The sequence below is a fragment of the Colletotrichum spaethianum genome (genome assembly GCF_022836535.1).
Source record: "Colletotrichum spaethianum MAFF 239500 DNA, contig14, whole genome shotgun sequence".
NCBI lineage: Eukaryota > Fungi > Ascomycota > Sordariomycetes > Glomerellales > Glomerellaceae > Colletotrichum > Colletotrichum spaethianum.
In genome coordinates this window covers 771,639-793,252 of record NW_026054784.1, presented here as the reverse complement: position 1 = coordinate 793,252, position 21,614 = coordinate 771,639, and the positions used below count along the sequence as shown (strand labels likewise).

Below are 21,614 nucleotides of genomic sequence, written 5' to 3'. Positions count from 1 at the left end.
GCTTACTCATAAGCCTGCTTAAGGTACTTTGTCCAATCTCCAATACTAGCTATCATCATTCGGCTGTGAATATAATCAAACGGATGCGAGTATGTCCACGGCTCTTCGACATCGTCGATTTCAAATCGGACATTCGGGGGCACGCTGCAAGTATTGTCAGTTCGTGGGTAGTAAACAACCATTTCAAATCAGCATCAACAGAGAGTTCCTACAATTCGGGCTGAGTGGTAGACAGGTCGATTCCCAGGACCTAAGGTATAATCAGTATGTGGCAATGATCAAGCTAAACGCATTGCTCGCTCACGTCAGCTTCTGGATGATCGTCGCCAAAGTCAATGGCCCAGATACCCGAGCCTGTGCCGAGATCAAGTACACGCCCGACCTTTGCGCCAAGGTCATTTGGAGGAGCAGTCCCCAGCCGATCGTTAAAAGATCGAATGATCAAATTGTGTTGCAAATCTGTTGTAGTTTCGTAGTCAGCAAACTTCTTGGTTGGTGGATACGAGGCTTCATACCAAGCCTGTTGTTCTCTCTCTCGTCATTGGGAATGTAGTATTCTGGCTCGTAAGTCAGCGCGTTGCTTCATGTCAAGTGTGGACCAGAATGAATTTACTGCCATCCTTGTACTTGTGATAGGTGCGTCCGTTTTCCAGCCGATAGCCGCGTATTGAGTCGGCGATACTCGTGGTCGACGAAGCAAGACTATCCTACAGTTCGGAACCATCAGCAAGACATCTCGATCAAGTGCCTGCACACTATTGCTCACACCGGTAGTGGAAGCGTTGTCGTCCGTGGTCTTTTCCATTAGTCAGTCGCTGTACGGTGCTCAAGACTTTGAAGTGACTTACATCATCTGCATCGATGAAATCGGCGTCATCATTTGCAATAACAGGATGGGCCGGGTTCTCCACAGCTGCGGTCGACTCAACCGCCGACGGGGCATTCGCAGTATGGTTGGGTTCCGCCATGATGAAAAATACCGTGGTGGGTACAAACGGAGCGTTTGTGATATCCTCCTTGTTACCACGCTCCAGCTTTTATCTCTTTCCCGTACAGTGCCCATATTGTTTACCCCTCTTCTTGGCTGGAGACAATTATGCACGTTCGCGGCAAACAGACTGTGTTGAGCGTTACCGTCGTGGGGCATATTCCAGTTGAAGAAGCTGCGCGCCTCTTGCAGGACGGGCCGGCGGAGAGTGGGTCCCGTACGAATACCCTCGTGATGAACATTTACTATGATTGGCAACCGCTCTCTGGAACACTCCTTGTTGGTTTCTGAATTGTAGCAGGCTCGCTGTTCCCTCTCATTCCCTGCTGCAGCATGCGACCGATTTAAGCTAGTGTGCTATGTATGCAGCACACTGTGGTGTTTGCACTATGTGTTGGTTGTGACTTCTGACTCGGGGGCTGGTTCGCTTAGGTAAATTGACCCAGCTTTCGGAACCAACAACCTTTCCGTGGCTACCAACAGCAAAGTCTGGTGCCGAGTATTAGTGGCTGGCTTGAGTGGCTAGTTTCCTAGCCATACAGGCGAACATTTCCGTATCCAGCAACTTTAGCACGAGAGCCTCTCTGTCTCATTATGGGCGATGTAAGTCCAAACTCGCTTGGCACTGTTGACCATTGGGGGCTTCACTGGGATTAGGAAGACTGCGAGAGAAAACACGAGTTGCTAGTCTCTGTACTAAGTGCCCGAACTTCCCGTTGACGGTTGATCACACTTGGTTAACGTAAACTCATCATTACTAAAAAAGAGCCAACCCGCTGTTTGATTGAGAATCAAAAATGAGGTAATATCGATGATAGCAACACTCTCCCTCGCTTCCAAACTTCTGACGAGTGCCACACTCAACATAAATCAGGTGAGCTGCTTGTTGATCTAAATACTATTTTCTCCGGATCCCTGGAAACCAAAGAGCTCAACCTGAACGGCTAGTGCAGCTGTGGCCTTTGGGTAGAGACGCGGGCGTTATCGCAAGCAAGACGCTGTTTCTACCGTACTGCAACCAACTGACAAGGCCTTTCCCTCAAAGCTCTCAAGTCGATAGCAGTTTTCGACAACGACACACGGGTGGAGATATTCATCATTACTATATCCGGAAGAAATTTGAATGAGCACCCCCGTTGCAGGTGATAGCTCCGAGACTGGTCATTCAATCTATCTTGTGACGCGTCCCGTGCTGCCATTATGTTCTAGTTTAGCAATGGCTCAACCACACTTTCGTAGTCAGATCCCGATTCGTCATTATTTGGATGACTACGGGTTTTGAAGTCTATCTGGTCTTCCATAAAACGAGGGCTAAGGAGACCGCTGACCGCTGCCAACCGGAGTGTTCGCACGTCCAATAAGCGCATGAACAGTCCAGGTTACCCCCTTCCCATCTGTCGTAAAGCGCCACTTGAGCTGAATACTGGGTTGGGCAGGCGCTGACAAGGGTGAGAGTGGCACTTCACCTCAGTTGTGAGTGACAGCATGCAGCTCTTGTTGGGCTGCCAGATCAGCAGCGATCTCCAGGAACCTGAATGCTTCAAAGAAATGACGCTTTAGTACGGCAGTAGCTTAGGCATCGGACCTGGATTTTAGGTACGTCAAATGGTTAGTGCTAGTATTTGCCGTTGCGAAGGCTAAATTGCGCAAGATCACGCTCTCAAAAGGACTACTGTAAAAACGGCAACGAGCATCAACTTGGCCCGCCAGTGGCATCACTGGCGCTTAGAGCACAAGACTTGTCGGGACTGGACATAGAGTTACTATCTCTTCCAGCCCGCATAGTTCAAGTTTGTTGATATCACGAGTCATCATCGCATACAACAGCCAAACTTTGCGATAAAAGGTATCTACTAGTAACTACTAAATACATGACGTTGAACCACTGCTTGGGAGACAATGCCTTTTCCCAAATCATTGCACAGCAATCTGGAAGCACTGTAACATGTTATACCGGTTCACCAGCTTCCAACACATTCAACATTGGGTTGTATATTGCCATTGAACTTGGCGTTAGTTACATCTGTGTCGATTCTCTCTGCGTTATTCAGGACTCAAAGGAGGACTGTACGCAGGATTCAAAGAGAATGGGGGTTGTTTACTGATATGCCGGACTCTATATCGCAGCAGCTGGCTACTGCAATGGTAATTTGGGGCTGTTGAGCGAAAGGGAGGCAAGTCCCTTCGTGCATACTCCTTTCGATGTAGAATACTTCTTAGTTCAAGAGACGGATGACGGAGGAATGAACGCTCATTGAGATAGGTTTTCTGTCGGGGCAGACGATCAAAATCCCTACGACAAGATCTTCCACGGTCTACTTAGCTCTCAGGCTAGGGTAGCCCAAGAGCAGGCTGTGTCGCCCGGCATAGTCCATTGAACCCCGGAAAGCTGTGGTGAGAACGTAATGATCTCTTCCCCAACACAGCCTTTCCAACAGGCTCTTTTGAGTGGAGACTCGTAGATGATTCCAGAGCAAGTTTACTACGGGCACGGAGACGTAGTGAACGGAAATACTTTGACGAGTTCTGGAGGAAGTTATTGGGTTCTACGCCGGCACCTAGATGACCTTCGAGAACAACCGCTTTTCAGCTGCCAATGGCATGGCTTGTGATCTGGGAGAACTTCTCGACAACAATCGTGTTGCTCTGTTTTGGAAGTCTTCGTCCTTTCACTCATCTGTGGACGTTTGGGTGGGATCCAAAATATCCCGCCCATACAACTTGCGCCACAGTGGTTCTGGGCTTCGTTTTGCGCAACTCTTGGTGGTTCTGGATTTGAATATCATCCAGACTCACAGCCGCTGAACGGCATTTGCGTCCAAGTACTGTCTGAAGTTGACGGCTTTGACTCCAACCTGCAACTGATGTCGCTCAAAAAGTCTGGCGTACGAGAACTTGCAACCAGGGGCCCATTGAGAAGGATACCAGTTGACACAACAGTGACTTTGGGCCAACCGTCGACTTGGTTCAGATCAATATGGATGAAGCGTGATAACACGGGACTAGATAGCGTGTCAGATGACCGTGCTCGCACAGATCAGACGTGGCGTTTGCACGATACCACACACTTGGTGCCTTTTGCAAGACAAGATGAGTGCGTGTATGGCCTTCTCTTACAACAGGTACCGGAAGCGGACGATCTGAACACATTTGACGATTTGGGAAAAATCAGTTTTACTCATACGGTCGATATACAGGAAGAACACTTTGGTCTTGCGGAGAAGAATGGGAAGTACGAACCGAACTGGAGGTTCGAAAAAGGTGGCCTCCAAGATCTAACTCTAGTATGAACGCAATACAACTCGACTTTATTATTGCATTCGGAGGTGGACGTCAGAACGAAGGCAATAATGGCAGCAAGTCAAAGTTCCTGGTCGGCACGCCGCCCTTCCAGCGAGAAATGAGCTAGTACATTTATGTGTCGGCTGCCTTCGTAGTCAGTTTACGTCGCCATGGTCCTCGCAATGTCCATATTACAGAGGTCATTGGTTATCACATCACGATTGGGTTGATCTTCGACATGTCCTGAAGAGGCTGGACTGATTGGAAGCAGATTTATTTTTATTGTTATTTTTATTTCTATGTTTGCTTGTTATGCATCTATTGTGTCTCAAGTCTGAACCTAAAGTTTCCCTGGGGGCTTTTTCGGGCTACGACTCGTCACCCTTGTTGCTTCAAGTGATCCTCGGCAGTAAGGGCTATTCGCAACAACCTAAACCGTTGAGGGAAAGAAAAGTATCACGATGGACAACGGTGCCGTCAAGCCGTAGCAATGTTGCCGTTATCCGCCCTGGTTCGGTGAAGGCCGAAACAACAGGTCTTATATCGCAACCAGCCTAGCACTATATCAATGCCACCTAAGAAAAGAAGTCACAGAAAGCCCTGCTCGGCAATTACCTCTGACAGAATTAGCCTTGTGCAATAATCAACCTAGACATCAACCTTCACTTCGTTTCACCATATTCGTTGTTGGGGGTGCATGAACAACATCGACCTTAACGCGCGCTTCTTTGACTTGACGCGAGGATATTTATAGGATATACTCTATTTCTATCCGTCACACACAAAGTGTGTATTCCTATGCGGTGCCACGGCATCTTTCCCGAGTGTGTGCGGGCCCGAACCCCCCATCGGCGTCCGGCCCCGCGGCCCCCCTGCCACCGGCCGGAACAACCGAAAGGCCTGCAGGGATCACCGCTGCACCGCTGCACCACTGCCCGCGCCCACATCACACCCCCTCGACCCCGAGCATGAGCGAGAAAGAGCCGCAACCGTTTTCTTACGTACTTGCTTTCTCATGCGTTGACGTACAGATACCGTCATGCTGGACGGGTCGTTTGACCCGAAGACGGTCACGCACGCGACCCCGGGACTCACAGCCGATGACGGGGGACCCAGCGTAGCATCATTGACAACCCTGGACCAGATTCTGGATGATGAAGATTCGTATTGGTAAGACAAACAAGTCTAGCGATGCCCCTTTCGAGTTTGCCCATGTGGCTGGGATCAATAGAATCAAAAAGACGAGCTATCATTATATAAAAATGCCATCATGATGGTCAAGCAACGGTGGGACAAACCCATATGCGTGCACCAAGCCCGTGCAACCATGACCCTGTTGAAAATAAAAAACGCCAAAAATGCAGTCGTAATGATACACCCAAATGCGGCAAAATGCTGCAAAGGTTTGCAAGCCGTCTTCTAGATCTTGCCGCCCCTACGCGTTCATCATCTGGTATCCTTTCTCGTGTGGATCATGCCGTGGCAGTGCTCGCGTGAGGTAGCCGCCAACATGGCGCAGTGCTGGTGTCAATGACTAGGCGTACCGAGTTTCCCCTTACGCCTGGTCGTCGTGCTTCGTCTCGCGACGCGGCGCGTACATGTGGAACTGCGCAAAGATGACAAAGTCCTCGACCATTGTGCCCAGCGACCCGAGCAGCCAGGGGAGCGCGTTGAGGAGGTAGGCCTTGTCCTGCTTGAACGCAACCAGGCTGGCGCCGTAGGTGAGGTTTCCGGTGAGGGAGAGGAGGAAGAAGAGCAGCGCAAGACCTAGACACACCCGCGAGTTAGCCACCGTTTATAACCCCTGTCCACTTTTCCGAACCATCGACGGAGTGCAAGAGAAAACCAACCTTCGCAAGACTTCTCCCGGTAGTTCTTCAGAATCTGCGGGATACGCGCCGTGAGATAGCACACGGCGCTGAAATACCCCAACATCAAGCCGACCTTTTCCAGCGTGCCCGCCGCCTGCTCAGGCGAGCCGACGTCCGCATCCGGCGAGTCCCACGCGCCGGCCTTGTACGAGATGAACCAGCCCGCCGCGCCGACAAGGTAGACGGCAAGGATGCTCAGCGTGTTGTGCAGCCACGGGTTGCTGTCGGGCGTGTCGTCCTCGCCCGTGACCATTTTGCGCAGCGGGTCGAGCGAGCTCTCCTCATGCAGGCCCTGGCGGCGGTGCGAGCCGGGGAGGCCCGCGGCGGAGGAGCTGCGGCGGCGCGAGTCCCGGAGCAGGGGCTCGTCTTCGGTGGCTTCGGCAGGGGCCGGGGCGCCAGCGGCGGCGGCGGAGGAGCGGCGGCGCGATGCGCGGCGGGCGTTCTTGGTGTTGTAGTAGACGCACTGGCCGATGAGGACGAGGTCCGCGAAGCAGAAGTACGTCGCGAGGGCCACCGCCGTCGGGGCGAGGTGCGTGAAGAGGGCGCCTATGCGGGAGGTGAGTCAGTGACTGGAGCACGCGCCATGTTGTGTTGGTGGTTTGGAGAATTTTTCCGGCGCGAAAGCCGGCGCATCTCCTCGGGAAAGCGGTGCGGCGGGAAGATGACACCACGGTGAAATGGCGGCAGGCCATAGAACAGAGGGGCAGAAAAGATGGCGAACGGGGAGAAGTGAGTTTGCTTACCTAGGAGGTTGGTCACGTCGCCGATTAACCAGATAATCAGGAAGCCCATGGACAGGCCATCAGCGCTTTGCGCCTTGTAATTGGCGAGGAGCTGGGGGAGCTGGAAATAATTCAAAGTCAGTGCCGGAATCTCCAATGTCTGCGGCGTCGCGTGGTCTCTGCGAGGCCTGGGGCGGACGTACGAGAAGGCATATCCACGCGGTCAAGCTGATGCTGCCAAAGATTCCCGACAGAGCTTCCTCGACCTTGGGCGTGTGCGATAAGGCGGCGTAGGCTGTGACCGCGAAAGAAGCCATAATTTTGGAATGCCGCCGGTCTGAATTGGGGAGGTTTGTCACGAACGAAGGGGGGGGGGAGGAAGAAAGGGCCGAGGACGAAAGGTTTGGTCTCTCTTGAACCGTTGCGTTCCTCGGTCAAGTAGGTGGGTTGGGAATCTATGGTCAAGTGGGATGAGTGGCAGAGTAGAGAGTCACGCAGCAAAAACCATACTCGACAAGGAAATGCGATTGGTAGGCGACTACTCTGTACCCCTCCGTCCAATCCGCGCCCACCATTTTACACTTTTCCCTGCTGTTATCTCTTATCGCTGACCGCATGCGATAAGGAGACCCTGCATGACATAACCAAATGAACCAAGGTGGGCTTGGCGGTGAGCCTGTGGGAGACCAAAGCGACGCTCAGGATGGTAAATAGTGGGGAGGTGGTATGGATCGTCTCCCGCAAAACTTGAAAGAATGGAGAGCAAGCGGGCATGTGCAGGCTTACCGCCTCAAGATGGCCCTATTTTTTCAGAGGGGCACTCGACGTCAAGCTGGACCAGATTCGCCAATGAGACGCCTGATTTTGTCATCTTTTTGCAAGTTGACTTCGGTCTGCGCAGAAAGCTGAAGGAGCCGATAAGCTGGGCTTATGTAATTCACCAAAGACGCCTCTGCATTGCAACGTCTCCCGACAAACTTGCATTGTGCATCGAGATGAACCGCTCGCTCGGTCCAGATAGAATGTCTGAATGCAGGTGTCGCTCAAGCCATCATCCGAAGGTTAAAACAAAGCCACACTGCCTCCAATCGTCACAAGGACATAGAAGACTGTTGCATTCCAACTGGTCACCGGACATCCGCCAGTCGTCAGCATTTTCCACAGTGGTGTTTCACGTGGACTCACCCCGCGCACCGCCATGATTCGCCCTCCGTGGCTGGTGCAGGTGTGGATGGTGCGAATGCCTGTCGAGGAGGAGCCCCCGTGTCCCAAAATGGCCCGTTCCTCGGCCAACTCACCCTCGGCCAGGGTCTAGCACCAACGGCCCGCACGGCGCCTGTCACCCATCCATCCGTATTGACGTTGACGTGGGTTGGCGTTGGCGGGCGTGCATCGCTCTCGTCCCTCCCCAGACCGGTGACCCGACCACGCGTCAGGCTCCCATTTAAGCTCGCGCCTGTCCTGTTTCCATGTTTTATGCCGTCGTTAGACATCTCAACGCCATCAGACTAGCAATTGCGATTAGTTGCCAACTGTAGTGCCGCCTAGGCTGCAAATACCTGTGACTCCAATTGCAAGCCACCATGAAGCTCTCGAGCACCGCCGTGCTGCTCGGTGCATCTCTGCCCGGAGTCCTCGCGTGGGGAAGTAAGCTACTCCGGTCCTGTGCTCCGCGTCGGCACCTAGCCGGTCGCCAAGAACCATACTGACCGTTCCAATCATCAGGTCTGGGACACATCGCGACGGCATATCTCGCCAGCCACTTCGTCGCCAACACGACTGAGAACTTCTTCCAAGACCTCCTGCGCAACGACACCGAGCACTACCTTGCCGGCGTCGCGACCTGGGCCGATACCATCCGGTACACGAGATGGGGCCACTTCACGGGGCCCTTCCACTTCATCGACGCCCACGACAGCCCGCCCGAGTACTGCGGTGTTGATCTCGAGCGGGACTGCAAGGCACAGGGCTGCGTCGTGACGGCTCTCGCAAACTACACCGCGCGGTCCCTGGACCCCAAGCTAAACGGGTGGGAGCGCAACCAGGCCGCGAGGTTCGTCGTGCATTTCATCGGCGACATCCATCAGCCTCTCCACAATGAAGACGTGGCTCGAGGAGGCAACGGCATCCACGTCAAGTGGTACGGCACCGATTTTAACCTGCACCACGTCTGGGACAGCTCCATTGCTGAGAAGTTGATCGGGGGTTCGCGCCGGAGGCCGTACGACAATGCGAAGCGGTGGGCAGATGAGCTGGCCGAGGAGATCAAAACCGGCAAGTTTGCTGCGCAAAAGGAGGACTGGCTGAAGAGCTTAGACTTTAACAATGTCAACGCAACCGCTTTGCAATGGGCGAGAGAGGGTAACGCGTTCGTGTGCACCCACGGTATGTTGATTCTCGAGCAGGGCGCCCCACCCCCACTCCTCCCCAACAACTCGACTGGCGACTTGTGAACTGACTGTTGGTTAGTGTTTCCAGAGGGGCCGCGTGCGATCGCCGGTCAGGAGCTTGGCGGTGAGTACTTTGAGAAGGCGGCGCCGGTAATCGAGCTCCAGGTAGCCCGCGCAGGCGTCAGAATGGCTGCTTGGCTGGATCTTATTGCAGCGGCGTACCAAGACGAGGCGAGGAAGGCCGGCGTGGTTATGGAAGAACTATAAGATGAGACGCCAAGCACATGCCGTGTGTTTGCACTCCCGACCTCCCGTAGAAAATCCTCGTTTATCCCACCGGACAAAACATGATGTGACGCAGCCAAAAGCTTGGCGTTTTCTGACGGGCTTATTTGATTTTTGCCAGCCTTCCGCATCGTGACAAATGTCGTCAGCAACCTGACTGCCATGATGACGAGCTATGACCGGCCGCCGGTCGCCAAGATATCGTGAGTCTCTTGCACGGCCGCAGTGTCAAGGTCATGACAGCTGGCACGCGGCGACTTCCAGACCTCGCACTGCTAGAGAAAACGTTCCGGTGTTGCGAAGGAGGGTGATCACGCCGGGCGCGTCGTAGTCTTGGCCCGGGTTCTCAGCGGTAGGGGACAATGTGCGATGGCTGGCCAAGTTTGATTTTCATGGAAGCTTGTTTCCCAGAGGTGCACTCGGCAAATGTTTCCTAGGGCCGGAGCAAGTGGCCTGATGTCGACTTGAACTGCTGTGGATAGTTTGTCATCGGTCTAGTCGCGGCTTGAAAGTCTAGCCGTGGCAGCGGGATAGAGCATTACGGATGACAGGTGACGCCTGATCAGAGGATGACGATTGACAGCCGTTGCCGAAGGTCCGAGGGCAGCAGAAGGAACAATCCTCCAAAGAGATTGGACGTCGACGATGGTGCATAGCAGCAGATCCAACGGGATTGGCACGGCTTCTACATCTCAAGTTTGCCATGACGATTAAGCTTACTGGGGTATAGCGCAAGGCAGCGAGTTCGAAGGCAGCGGAGGCGTTTGTTCCTCTGACAGTTGCCCAGTTTCAACTCGACTTTCCGAGCTGGGATGAGAGGCAGGTGTGCAGGGCGACGCCGAGGGAAATGCCTGCAGAGGTAGTGAAGACGAGGTTGAGCCGGGTGAACAGGAGTGACAAATGGACGGGAGGCAAGGTGACGCTGTTTCACCATCGAGTTTTTGGCACAGGCTTCAAACTCAGCCTCGCGTCACAGGATGGGGCGCCCCCTTGGGGGAGGGGTGGAGGTCCTCGCGGGTCTCTGACAGGGGCGTGACCAACCCCAGTACCTAACTAAACAAAACCCAGCAAAGAAGAAGAGACTTGGTGACAAGCCCTTTAATTGATCTAAGGGACAATCTCAGGGGAACAATCTGCTCGTGTGTGCGGGATTGCGGAAGCGATGAGACGCATATGGGGGAGGCGTTTGCCGCGGTGCCGGAATTTTGGACATGTTGGTGGGAATGGCTGGTTTCGCCAGACGATCCTTTGCGATGAAGCTTCAAGCATCGAGCCGTAAATCCGTGCCGTTGGGCCCGCGATCGCGCAGCCGCCCTTACACGCGTGTTGCCGGACCCGGTATCCAAAGGTCGGCCGGTCCAGATGACTCTTCGTCCCCGTCCAAGTCGTCCTCAACCACATGCCACGACAACGATCTGCGGGCGCATAACCGAAGAAGAAATGCATACACAGCACCCGCCACGCACCAGATGCCGTAAGGCATTCGGGCATGGGCGATCAATCGCATTGGACGCAATGTCGTTTACAAAATGCCCAACATAGGGCATCCCAAGGCGGAAACTTCTTGATGCGAGAGGCTACGACACGACAGTTGACAGTAGGAATGGATAGATGAGATGAGAATCGAAACTGCCATCCCATGGATAAGCATCTTTTCGTCCTAGGGTGGCCATGAGGAAGATCAGATTAACCTTTTTTCACGGGTGGCTCATGCGAAAAACGCCGGTTGTCCAATGGAAGGCGGAGAAAAGGGGGCAGTCAAAGAGGCTGTTGGGGTGGCAGGCGTGCAACGAGACGGAGGGGGGGAATACCGGAGGAGGACCAACCGTCCGTCGAGGACCAGAGACGTGGGTGGCATGGTACACTAGAGGCTCGGGGTGATGCAGCGCCGTTGACAGGAACGCCCCAAAAGCCCACCATGCCCCCTGCTCCTTCCAAGGCTGTAAAGGTGGGGCGGGGTGGCTCACCGAACGGGATGCTGATGAGAACCTTAAAAATCGCAAGAGTGCGAGAAGAGCTCGGCTTTTCCTGTTTAGGCACCTGCCTACCTGTACTATGTACCTAGCCCACAAAGGTGGGGCATCGCGATCTCCACGGGTCGGTGCCTCGACTTGGGCCGCTGCAGGTACCGATTGGAAACCGCGCTTGGCACTCCTAGGATTAGGATGGAACTTGGAAGGGAATAAGGAGAGGAGGAGGAGGAGGAGGAGGAGGAGGGCAGCGCTCGCAGGCAGGTGCGAGGGCCGCGGAGATGGCCATGGGCACGCAAACCCCATTCTCACCATCTCTCTCTCTCTCTCTTTCGTTCTCTCACCCTTGCCTCCTTGTACTTGCGCATGGGAATCCCTGGCCATCTCTACGTTTGACAAGAGGTAAATGATCACCGGCACCCCAACCACACCAGGGACCCCCTCCGTCGCCCCCAAGCTCCCACGCTCCCTCACCTTGAGGCTCCTTGCGCCGCGCCCGCGCCCGGGCGCCCTTCCTTTCTCAAACGACAGTCAATGGTACCGCAACTCGACGTCTCCGTCCTCAGGGGGCCAGGGGCCTTGCCGTCATCCGAACTTTGTCGACCGGGAGATTAGGTTTACTGGATGTTTGGTGCCGTCATTGTCCCAGGTCTGCAGGTTGTCGTACACTACAGCATTTTGCTACAGCAGGCCAGCTGCTCGCAACTCCACACTCCGACCCAGCAGCAGAAGGGAGTGGCTTCTTCGTATGCTTGCAATGCTCTGGCAAACGTTAGAAGCGAGCTCCGCTCACCCTCCGCCCCTGAGGCGTTCCGCCGTGCACAAGTCCCCATGCACACGCCCGCCCAAGCCAAACAAGGCCAGCGGTCTCGGTGCAAACGAGACACACAGCACAGTCATGTCCTTGTCTGCGGGACGGAATCCATAGGGGCAGCTTTTGGTGGAACGAAATGCGGTGGAGACGGTGATGCCGCCGACCGAGTTGAGCCGAGCGCTTCCATCTTGATGCGATATGTTGACGGCTGCTAGCTTTTCGGTGCGGCTAGCCGGCCGTCGCACTAGCACGGCATGTCTCGCCGGTCCAGACGGCCCTTCGCCAATCATCCCTTTGCCGCTTTCTCCCGGCCAAGCTTGAGACCGCCCTGGTGTCGCCGGTATCCGCAGAAGAGGAGCAAAATGGAAACACAGCGCGGCGCGGGGATCGCCAAGCGGTAACGTCAATCATGAAAAGAGAAGGAAGGAAAACCAACCCTTCACGAATATCACGATGCGGGTGTCGCGTCTCTTGCGTGTGCGTACGTCGGCGTCAACACAGGCTCCGAAGGGAAGCCGGGTGTTCCGAGGAAAATCATGGGCGATCGCCAAAAAGGCTTAGCATGAGGTGCTAAAGCCATGACGGTTCTGGACTCAATCGAGCAAATGCCATTCCGTCTGCCGGGTGCTATCTCGTGTCGACGGGGGCTGCGGCACAGCGGCACTACCTCAAGGCAAACTCGTCCCGAGTCCTCATAACTCTACAGGCCTGCCAACTGTAAACGGCCCGTAAAGGAGGGTCACGTTGCAACGGTGCAGGCATCGAGGAGCGACCTGCACCCGGTAGAGATTGCCACGGAGGAGGCTTTGCCCAGAAAGCCGGCCTCACGATGCACAATAGTAGAGACGACGAACTGATAGGGGACCCGCGCTTAACAGACGGCAAGATGGATGCAAAATGTCGTCCAGTGTCTCGTTTCGCTTCATCGACGCGTCGGGCGAAACGCCATGTGCCTGATGTGTTGGAGACGGAGCCCCGCCATTGGCTCGCTAAGCCGCGCCGGGACCATGTGGGGACTCCATGACCCCATTCTGCGACGACAGGAGCCGCATCAGACCTTGCGACGGCACAAGCCACGACCGGATGGGGGGTTTTGACAGCACTTCTCCAACGCCGAATCCCTACGCCTTTTCCCCTGTCAATACTGGGTTTCCCTCTTTTTTTTCCCTTTCCCCCTTCCCACGCTGGCCAGACACAGCAGCTGACATGCCATGGGTCGAGATTGGTCGAAGACGAGAGAGGGAGGCAGAGACGGCACACTGACGTTACCGGAGCCGCCCCTGTTCGACTCAACTTTCGTTCCCTCGCCTGCCATCTGGTTGAGTCGGGACCTGTCCGTCATGGACGTCCACCGTCTCCGCCAACGTCCACCCCTGCTCAAACCGTAGCTTGACCTTCTTTTTACGCCTATTGCCAATAAGTTTGCTGCCCTTTTTTTCTTGCCCCATGCCATGCAGCCGGTCTGCGCTCGAGGACCGTCTGCAAAAGCGCACGTCTCTGTATTCTTTCGTCTTTCGTCCCCCCCAATGCCTTGTCATCTGTCCGCAAGGGGCACCTTTCCTTGCCAGCTCGCTGTCGTATACCATTTCGCCAGACAGTTGCTACGTAATTTTCTACAGATGTACTAGTTAGTGTACAGACTCGAGTATGGTCCTCCACACTCATATCAGACCCCATCATGCCCTTTCACACCCCCTCCCGGCTCGTCATCCAAAGCGGGCCTGCCATTGTACGGGGATCGGATGCTGATGGGCATCCATGTGCTCACACCCCCTGCTGCCAGTTTGAGCCATGTCTACTGTAGTACACTACCTAGACTCGACTACTCCTGTCAGCCCTTGTCTCCTCTCCCATCTCCCCTGCGCCGCGTTTTGGACTCGTGGAGACTGTTCCCCCCTCCCGAGTCCACTGCCAAGACCAAAATCCCTGGCCGAACCGGTACCAGCCTGCAACCGCAGCCCTGCGCATATAAGACTTTAAATCTTGGCAAAGGACGCATATTTGTCTCGTCTCTTCCCTTCTTAATCCACAGCAAGCTCAGTTTCGATCATTCCTTTCGTCTTCCCAACCTTTATTTCCATTCATCCTGTTGCCTCACGCTGGGAGTGTGCCTTCACATTCATTCATTCTTTTCTCTCCAGCTTGCTACGTATCCAGGTGCTGTGACCATTCCTTTCGTCCTCCACTCTTGTTCACTATTCGGTCTGGAACCACCCCTTTCGAACGACAATTATAGTATTTTATTGAAAGCGACTCGGTCTACAATCCCTCTCCGATCCATCGACGACCAATACACAAGATGCAGATTCAGAAGCTCGTTGCCGCCCTTGCGGGCATGGCCGCCGTCGCCGACGCCTCCGTCACTTTCCTCGACTCGCCTTTGAGCGCTGCCTTGGCCAAGCGTCAGAACCGTGGTGGAAACAACAACAACAATAACAACAACGGTGGAAACAACAACCAGCTCTGCTTGAACCAGGCCGCAGTGCAGACGGGTTCGCAGCAGGCCGGAAAGCCCTCCGCGCAACAAGCCAACTCGGCCACGTGAGTGGACAACCACCCGCCGAGTGTATCAAACATGCTAACCAAGCTGCGCAGTGACAAAGCCAACTTCATCAACTTCTGCAACGGCCAGACTCTGACCAACGGTGAACAGAAGACTGGAGGCTCTTGCAACGGTATTGTCATGGGCAAGATCCCCGCTCAGGCCAAGATGGTCTCGACCATCATCCAGAACCCCCCTCACAACGGCAACATCCAGGCCAACAAGGATTTCGACGTCCAGCTGAAAGTCAACAACCTGCAAGCCGGTTCCTTCACCGACGCTCAGTCTACGTACTACTCGGCTCCCCAGAACCTCAACGGCGCTGGCCAGATCATTGGTCACGTTCACGTCACCGTTCAGGATATGGGTGGCTCCCTCACTCCCGGAAACGCCCTGGACCCTACCAAGTTCGTCTTCTTCAAGGGTATCAACGACGCTGGCGATGGAAACGGCAACCTCAAGGCCACTGTTACTGGAGGTCTCCCTGCTGGAAACTACCGTGTCTGCACCATGTCCAGTGCTTCCAACCACCAGCCTGTCCTGATGCCTGTCGCCCAGCGTGGTGCCCAGGATGACTGCAACAAGTTCACCGTTGGAGGTAACGGCGGTGGCAACAACGGTGGCAACAACGGCGCCAACAACAACCAGCAGAACAATGGCCAGCAGAACAATGGCCAGCAGAGTAAGTCATAGGCGGCTTGACTTCCGACACTCCCCCTGAACCAGCACTGACCGAATCGTTAGACAACCAGCAACAAAACAACGGCCAGAACCAGAACCAAGGGCAAAGTAAGTAGGCTAGTGTTTCATTAATCCAATGCACATAGACTGACCGTTCTGAAGACCAAGGTAACCGTGGAGGTAAGCAGAACGGTGGCGGCCAAGGTGGCCGCGGTGGTTTCCCTGGCCAATTTCCCCAACCCTCTGGAAGCGCAACCCCTGGATCGGCCACATCACAACCCCAGACCGGAAATGCTAACACAGCCGGCCAGGGCGGGGACGCCGCCAGTAATTCGGGCGCGTCGAAGCAAGGCGGAGGCACCTCCGGCAACAGCAACACCGGATCCGGACAGAACGCCAACGGTAACCCTGGATCTGGCAAAGGAGGCGCGACGTCGAACGCTATCGGCGGAGTCGCGGCCCCGGCGGTCACGAACTCTGGCGATAGCAGCCGACCCTTCTCCGTCAACGGCAACTCGTTCGTCTCCAAGGCTTCTGCCGTGCAGCGTGCCTGCGACATTCAACGGAACGGCTGTCTCAATGCTTTCAACGGTGGACGTCTAAACGGGGGAACCATTGCCGACTGCGATGCCCAGGTCCAGGCCTGCACCCAGGAGCTCTCGTAACCTTTGCCTTTCGACGACAAACAACCGGGGATGGGGATACGCCGCGCGGGCCATGCGACACGGAGCCACGACTTGGGGCCTTTGACCACGACGACAAGCTGCTTTTAGGGTTCTACCTGGGGTCACCACGCAGCGTCCATGGTGTTTTGTTTTCTTTTGGTTGTTTACTACGAAACTGGCAGGAGGTTATTAGATGAGAGGGCACAAGGGCCGGCGTGGATGTGGTTTTCATTGTTTCTTTTGTTTGATGATGAAAAACCAGCGCTTTCGCCCCCCGTGCTTCGATACCACACACATCAACGACAACATCCTCCCCCTCTATATTATTGTTCTAATGTCACCACCCTCACACGCACACACCCACCTCATCACCGCCTCCCCCACGACACAATCTTCACGATCCGCCTTTCTGTACATTTAGAGGGAGATGTTTTTTTTTCCGTTGACAAAGGATACGCAGCATGGCTGGGAGAGAAATGGAAGACACAATTCCAGTAGAGAGTTGCACAGATTTTTTTCATTTTGCCTAGTTCACCGCATTGATTCGAAGTGCCGTGATGCTTGACTTGGGATGGACTGATGGTGGTGGTGGTGTTCGGTGGGCAGCAGAGTTCAGCTAACGGGTGACAACTCTAACGTTGCCCATCTCATCGCGAGGTCGATCGAGCTGAACCGCCCCCCTCCTGCGCCCTTTGCACCCTTCAAAGTTTGGGAAAGTCGGGGTGGCAGAAGTGCGCCAGAGTTTGGCATGGCCCATTGGGAAAAATGCTACCTTGGTGTGGGTGGGCGGGTGGACAGGGTGGTCATGGCTGCGGGCCTGCGGCGTCTGATCTGCGTGCGAGCGAGCGTCTCGTCCATGCGGTCCGGCCGCCCGAGACTCTGAGCGTGGAGAGGGACATCTTGGGTTTAAAAAAAAGCGGGTGACTAAGCTGGTTTGCAAGGTGGTTCAGCCAACCAGACTGTAGAAAGAATGGGGGGGGGGGGGAGCAAAAGGAACGCTGGCTTGGCGAAGTCTTGGAAGGGGCTGCTGCGAAACGTGGAAGCCTCCTCCTCCGTTCTCCTCGTCTGTCGGCAGGAGTTCGGTCAGGGGGGGGTTGAGAGAGAGAAAAGACGCTTAAGGGAAAGAGAGTTGAGACGTGTTTCAGGTCCTTTTGGGCGATCGCTCCCGGAGTTGGGACGGATGGGAGGTGAGCCGTGGCGCAAATGCGACGGTTCGGGGCTGCGAGGGACGGGTGCCCCCTGGGTTTTTGGGCGTATAAGTCCCGGTCGTATAGTATGCAACGGTGGAGGCGGTAGGGATGATGATGTCACGGGGGTAAAAGACAGGTGGAACGGTCAGGGATCGCAATGGGGGCCTTCGGTCGGCGCCTGCACTGTGGCGACCGGGGGCCTGGGTCGGGCGGGGCCAGTTAATTAGGAGAATAACTTAGTGTATGCACAGAGTAGCGGGACGCAAATTGCTATATTGACAGCTTAAAATCCTTATCTTAAGGTCAAGTCGTCCCCCTCAATTTTCCCGCGCGCGACGTCGTGAAGGGCGGTGCGTTGCAGCCGTGTTCTTGACTCGGTGGGCGACGGCCCCATGGAGCTGGTGAGAGGCTGTTCTTCACGACTGCTCCCCCCCCTCCGCGCCTGTCGTTCGCCGGCTTTCATCTTCTTCGTCCCATCTTCAGACGCCTTTTCTGTTCACTCTGGGCTTGCTCCTACGTGGTGAACTGTTTTGACCTGCCGTGTCGTGCGGTCACATTTGTGGTAAGTGCACGACCGAGTTCAAACAATTTTATTGGTTTTATTTTTTGCATCCCCCGGGGACGACGGGAGAGACGGCTGCCTTCTTCATCCTCAGCCGCGCTGGAAACCTAGGCGTCGAGGACGGGAACGTTCATGGGCCGGCCCGTTTGGAGGGCCTCGTCCGGGGTGCCCGAGACGTGCTGCCTGTCGGTTTCGAACGACGCCGTCTCGAGGTTTGGAAGAAGGGACGAAGACACTTGGAACGGGGTTTCACGAGATTGGGGAAACCATCCATGGCAAAAAGAGACGCTGGCTCGACCGGCACGCGAAGGCCTCGTTACCAGCTCGCTGCAGTCCCGCGATGGCGCAGTGAGAGGGCAAAAGGGTCTGCGGGGGGTTGGGTCCGTGTCGATACGATTGAGATTGTGAGCTTGGCGGTTTTGTCTTGGGGGCATTCCCGCTGCTTCGCATCATTGTCGCCGTGGATTGGTGACCTCCCGGGAGACGAGAAACTCGGCGGTGCCAAGAGTGCGGCGGGACGCGCCGCGCGACCTGCTCGAGAACCGAGGTGGGAAAAAGTGCCCGGTTCCTGATGTCGCGGTGGCATCTGGTCGCCAGTTTTTCGACTTTGTTCCTGGTGCAGGACCGCAGAATATTGTTCTCTTGTCGGAGACTTGGCCCGAGGACGCCATCGTGCCTGACGGTCGCGATGATTCGGCATCTGGTTTTCCCGGAGATCCGGTGGCCCACTATCGGCGGCCCAGACCCGGCACCGTCGATTGGGTGGGTCCGCCGGATAGATTCGATTCCTGGGGTCGGACCCCTCCGGCTAAATGTCACTACTGAACACAGTTCAATCGGAGAGGGGTGGGCAAGTGTGCAAACACGTGCATTTCGAGGCAGTGTGGTGACCGAAAATAGCCTGGGTGAGTTTTGACCGGAGATGCTTGTTGAGATTTAACATGGATGCGTGGAAAGAAGCATCGCAGGGACAGCGTTCACAAGTGCATACTAAATTAGGCTCTGATACTGCAGGTGTAGGTGAGAGCTCGTCCCAAAAAAAAAACAGCATGGGCAGAGAGTATGGATCCCCTTTCGACATGGCCAGCTGACGACATGGGCTTGCGTTTACATGTGTACCTTGCTTCATCAGCTCAACGCGCAACACGCATCCCTAGAGGACCATGCCCCCGGCATCTCGTTGACCAGCTCGAAAAAAGGTATTGGAAACAACACGGAGATTTTCCTTTTGATTTCGGCTACCAACACCGTGGCAAGTCTTGTGGGCAATCTTAGACTACACCCGATGCAGAAGAATTCCTCTCCGAGATATCGCAATTCCACCGGGTGGGTCGGCACAATATGGTGTACTTTGGGTGTCTGAATGCGGATGACTCCCACGTTGCCTGGTTCCCGCCCAAACCAAGGGCTCGGTGATTTCACGTACATTCCTGTGCCCGTCTAGCCCAAAGCGATTGATGACGTAGGTGTTCAGCGTTTGGTCGTCAGAGAGATGGCCTGTGATTAAATCTTGCTGTGCTTATCCGACATTTCTAACTCTTACACTGGACCTGATTGGAGATGACCCGAAAGAAAAGCGCCAAAGTTGGAACACGGCAGCTTTCAGTGCATAGATTTGCTAAACGCAACTTCAACAAATCACGTTGTTTGTCTCACGCACAGAAGGATAGCTCCAGGGGTTTTAGTATATATGCAAACAACACAACCCCAGACCTCGATTTTCAACTGCTAAGCAAGCATCGCAAATATAGTTACAAGAACAGCGGCCATAGCCGCAGTCGTGCGACCTAGAGACGAGGCGGCCGACGTATTGCCGGACGCTGTCGTTGTGTTGACCCGCATGCAGAGGATATTCGGCTTGCTCACCCGGCCGTTTGTTATGTTGATCCAGGTGTTGAACATGAATATCTGGAGCCGGTTCGTGGACTCCAAGTACCCCTGAGCCGCATCCGCTCCGTTAATCACCCCGCTCTCGAACGCCCATAGCCCCTCCCCGCTCAAGATCGGTTGTGCGTCGGTCAGGGAGTTGTTTGCAGAATCGAGGTTGATGTCACTCGTCGAGAGACTGAAAGTGAAGGGCCCCCCGGCCGCGCTGGTTTGTATCGCAGCGCCAAGCGTCCCGTTACATTCGGGGATGTCTCTCCACGAAGGCCTGACGCACTGGTCTCCGTCAAGATTGTTGCCTTCGTAGTAGAGCTGGTTGAGACAGTCCTCGCCCAGGATGAACTCGCAGTCGGTGCTGTTGGTGTTCGCTTCGGTGTACATGTCGGTGACGTTTGCCGGGAACGGGTAGTCAAACGTGGTGATGCAGAAGGGAGACTTTGACCCTCTCAACCCCGCCGAGATGTTGCCGCCGTTGGGCCATGTAAGGTCGTAGGTTGTTGCGAAAAAACTAGGGTCGTTGACGTTGACAGCCGAGAAGTTCGAGGCGAGATGGGGCAGGCCGAACTCGGTGACATTCACACCTGCGGAACGGTCAGCTGGACGGTCTTCGACCTTGCGCTGCTGAGGAGGAACACCCACGCCATGTCCACTCGTCTTGTTCAAATTGAGCATCGCTCGCACCACTATCCTCGAAAGGCCGGAAGGTTATAGAACGCGTTGCGTTCGGCGCTGCCAAAGCTTTTTGAAAGATCTCGGCGCTCTCAGTGTCGAAGAATGGTGGTGGTGAGGTTCCAGGGATCGACCCAGGTGTGCGCCAGGTATCATTGATCGCCGTGGCACCAGAAGCCAGCAAGGCGGTCACTGATACAGCTGCGGAGCGGTTCTTCATCGTTCTGGTCTGAAGGCGATTCGCAATACGCTGATTCGGCCAGATCAGAGAAAATCCCCAAAGTTGGACGACCCCCAAGGCGAGCTTTTATGTTGTACAACAGTCTTGATGTGGTTGCCGCTTCGGGCATAGACGATGTGCTGATCCGGTAAGCCTTACTTACGCCCGGGGCGGAATCTCGGTGAGCTGAGACCCGCTGCGCTACGTACGCCTAGGTGCTATGTCTTAGCAGTGATGCAATGCAATCCCGTGCCAACGCCCTTGGCAACTGCATGCCACCCTATCTCTCATTCCGAAAGCGTCTCTGCCAACCCTGAATTACTTAGAGGGCCTGATGAAAGGCCCTAAAACGCACATTCTGAGTCGCTTGCGTCAAGCTGGTCTGGATTCAGTTGGCAAATCACGACCGGCACGCGGATTCTGAGATGGGGGATAACCCAGATAGGGTGAGCATTGCCGAAGTCCGTTTCATTTGTCTCTGATTGTCTCGTTGCTTTCGTTCTTTCTTGTTCATTTCCTTGCCTCTCAGTGTTTTCGATAGAGGAAACAACAAGGGCATGAAGTGAAAGCAGTAAAGGCAATGAAAGCAAAGGGGCAAGATGAAGCCTGTGCCCGCCTGGCTCGCCACTGCCAGTCGCTCGCGTGTCATTTTCACAACAGCTTTGTCAGGTAAACGCTTCCGTGCAAGATTATGGGCAGAAGATCCTATTAAAATCGAGTTGATAAAAGGAGAAACTATACATACATATACCAAGATACGCACTTTTTCTCGAACAAGAAAAAATGAAGGAAGAATCAAAGAGCCACTCAAGGGCACTAGGTCCTAAATTTCACGTATTCGCCTACGGTTCGACTGCATCTCAGGGAAACTGCACTGGT

The 21,614-nt window shown here is 54.8% G+C and overlaps 5 protein-coding genes across 5 annotated transcripts; 2 read left to right on the top strand and 3 right to left on the bottom strand.

Moving 5' to 3' along the window:
* Positions 1 to 587: 587 nt before the first annotated feature.
* ColSpa_06170 (uncharacterized protein) lies at positions 588 to 968 on the bottom strand (the record flags this gene model as incomplete). Its single annotated transcript, XM_049272382.1, has 2 exons — positions 588 to 707; positions 849 to 968. 2 exons carry the CDS (start codon positions 966 to 968, stop codon positions 588 to 590), a joined length of 240 nt encoding a protein of 79 aa, XP_049128339.1.
* Positions 969 to 5,825: 4,857 nt separating this feature from the next.
* Positions 5,826 to 7,180, bottom strand: ColSpa_06169 (putative vacuolar membrane protein; the record flags this gene model as incomplete). The annotated part of the gene is made up of 4 exons (XM_049272381.1): positions 5,826 to 6,037; positions 6,121 to 6,687; positions 6,885 to 6,984; positions 7,067 to 7,180. The coding sequence occupies 4 exons, from the start codon at positions 7,178 to 7,180 to the stop codon at positions 5,826 to 5,828; spliced, it is 993 nt and encodes a 330-aa protein (XP_049128338.1).
* Positions 7,181 to 8,446: 1,266 nt separating this feature from the next.
* Positions 8,447 to 9,520, top strand: ColSpa_06168 (nuclease S1; the record flags this gene model as incomplete). Its single annotated transcript, XM_049272380.1, has 3 exons — positions 8,447 to 8,510; positions 8,589 to 9,248; positions 9,342 to 9,520. 3 exons carry the CDS (start codon positions 8,447 to 8,449, stop codon positions 9,518 to 9,520), a joined length of 903 nt encoding a protein of 300 aa, XP_049128337.1.
* A 5,101-nt stretch (positions 9,521 to 14,621) lies between these two features.
* ColSpa_06167 (uncharacterized protein) lies at positions 14,622 to 16,210 on the top strand (the record flags this gene model as incomplete). The annotated part of the gene is made up of 4 exons (XM_049272379.1): positions 14,622 to 14,863; positions 14,918 to 15,546; positions 15,591 to 15,653; positions 15,708 to 16,210. The coding sequence occupies 4 exons, from the start codon at positions 14,622 to 14,624 to the stop codon at positions 16,208 to 16,210; spliced, it is 1,437 nt and encodes a 478-aa protein (XP_049128336.1).
* Positions 16,211 to 19,690: 3,480 nt separating this feature from the next.
* Positions 19,691 to 20,518, bottom strand: ColSpa_06166 (uncharacterized protein; the record flags this gene model as incomplete). Its single annotated transcript, XM_049272378.1, has 1 exon — positions 19,691 to 20,518. One exon carries the CDS (start codon positions 20,516 to 20,518, stop codon positions 19,691 to 19,693), a length of 828 nt encoding a protein of 275 aa, XP_049128335.1.
* Between the last annotated feature and the right edge of the window lie 1,096 nt (positions 20,519 to 21,614).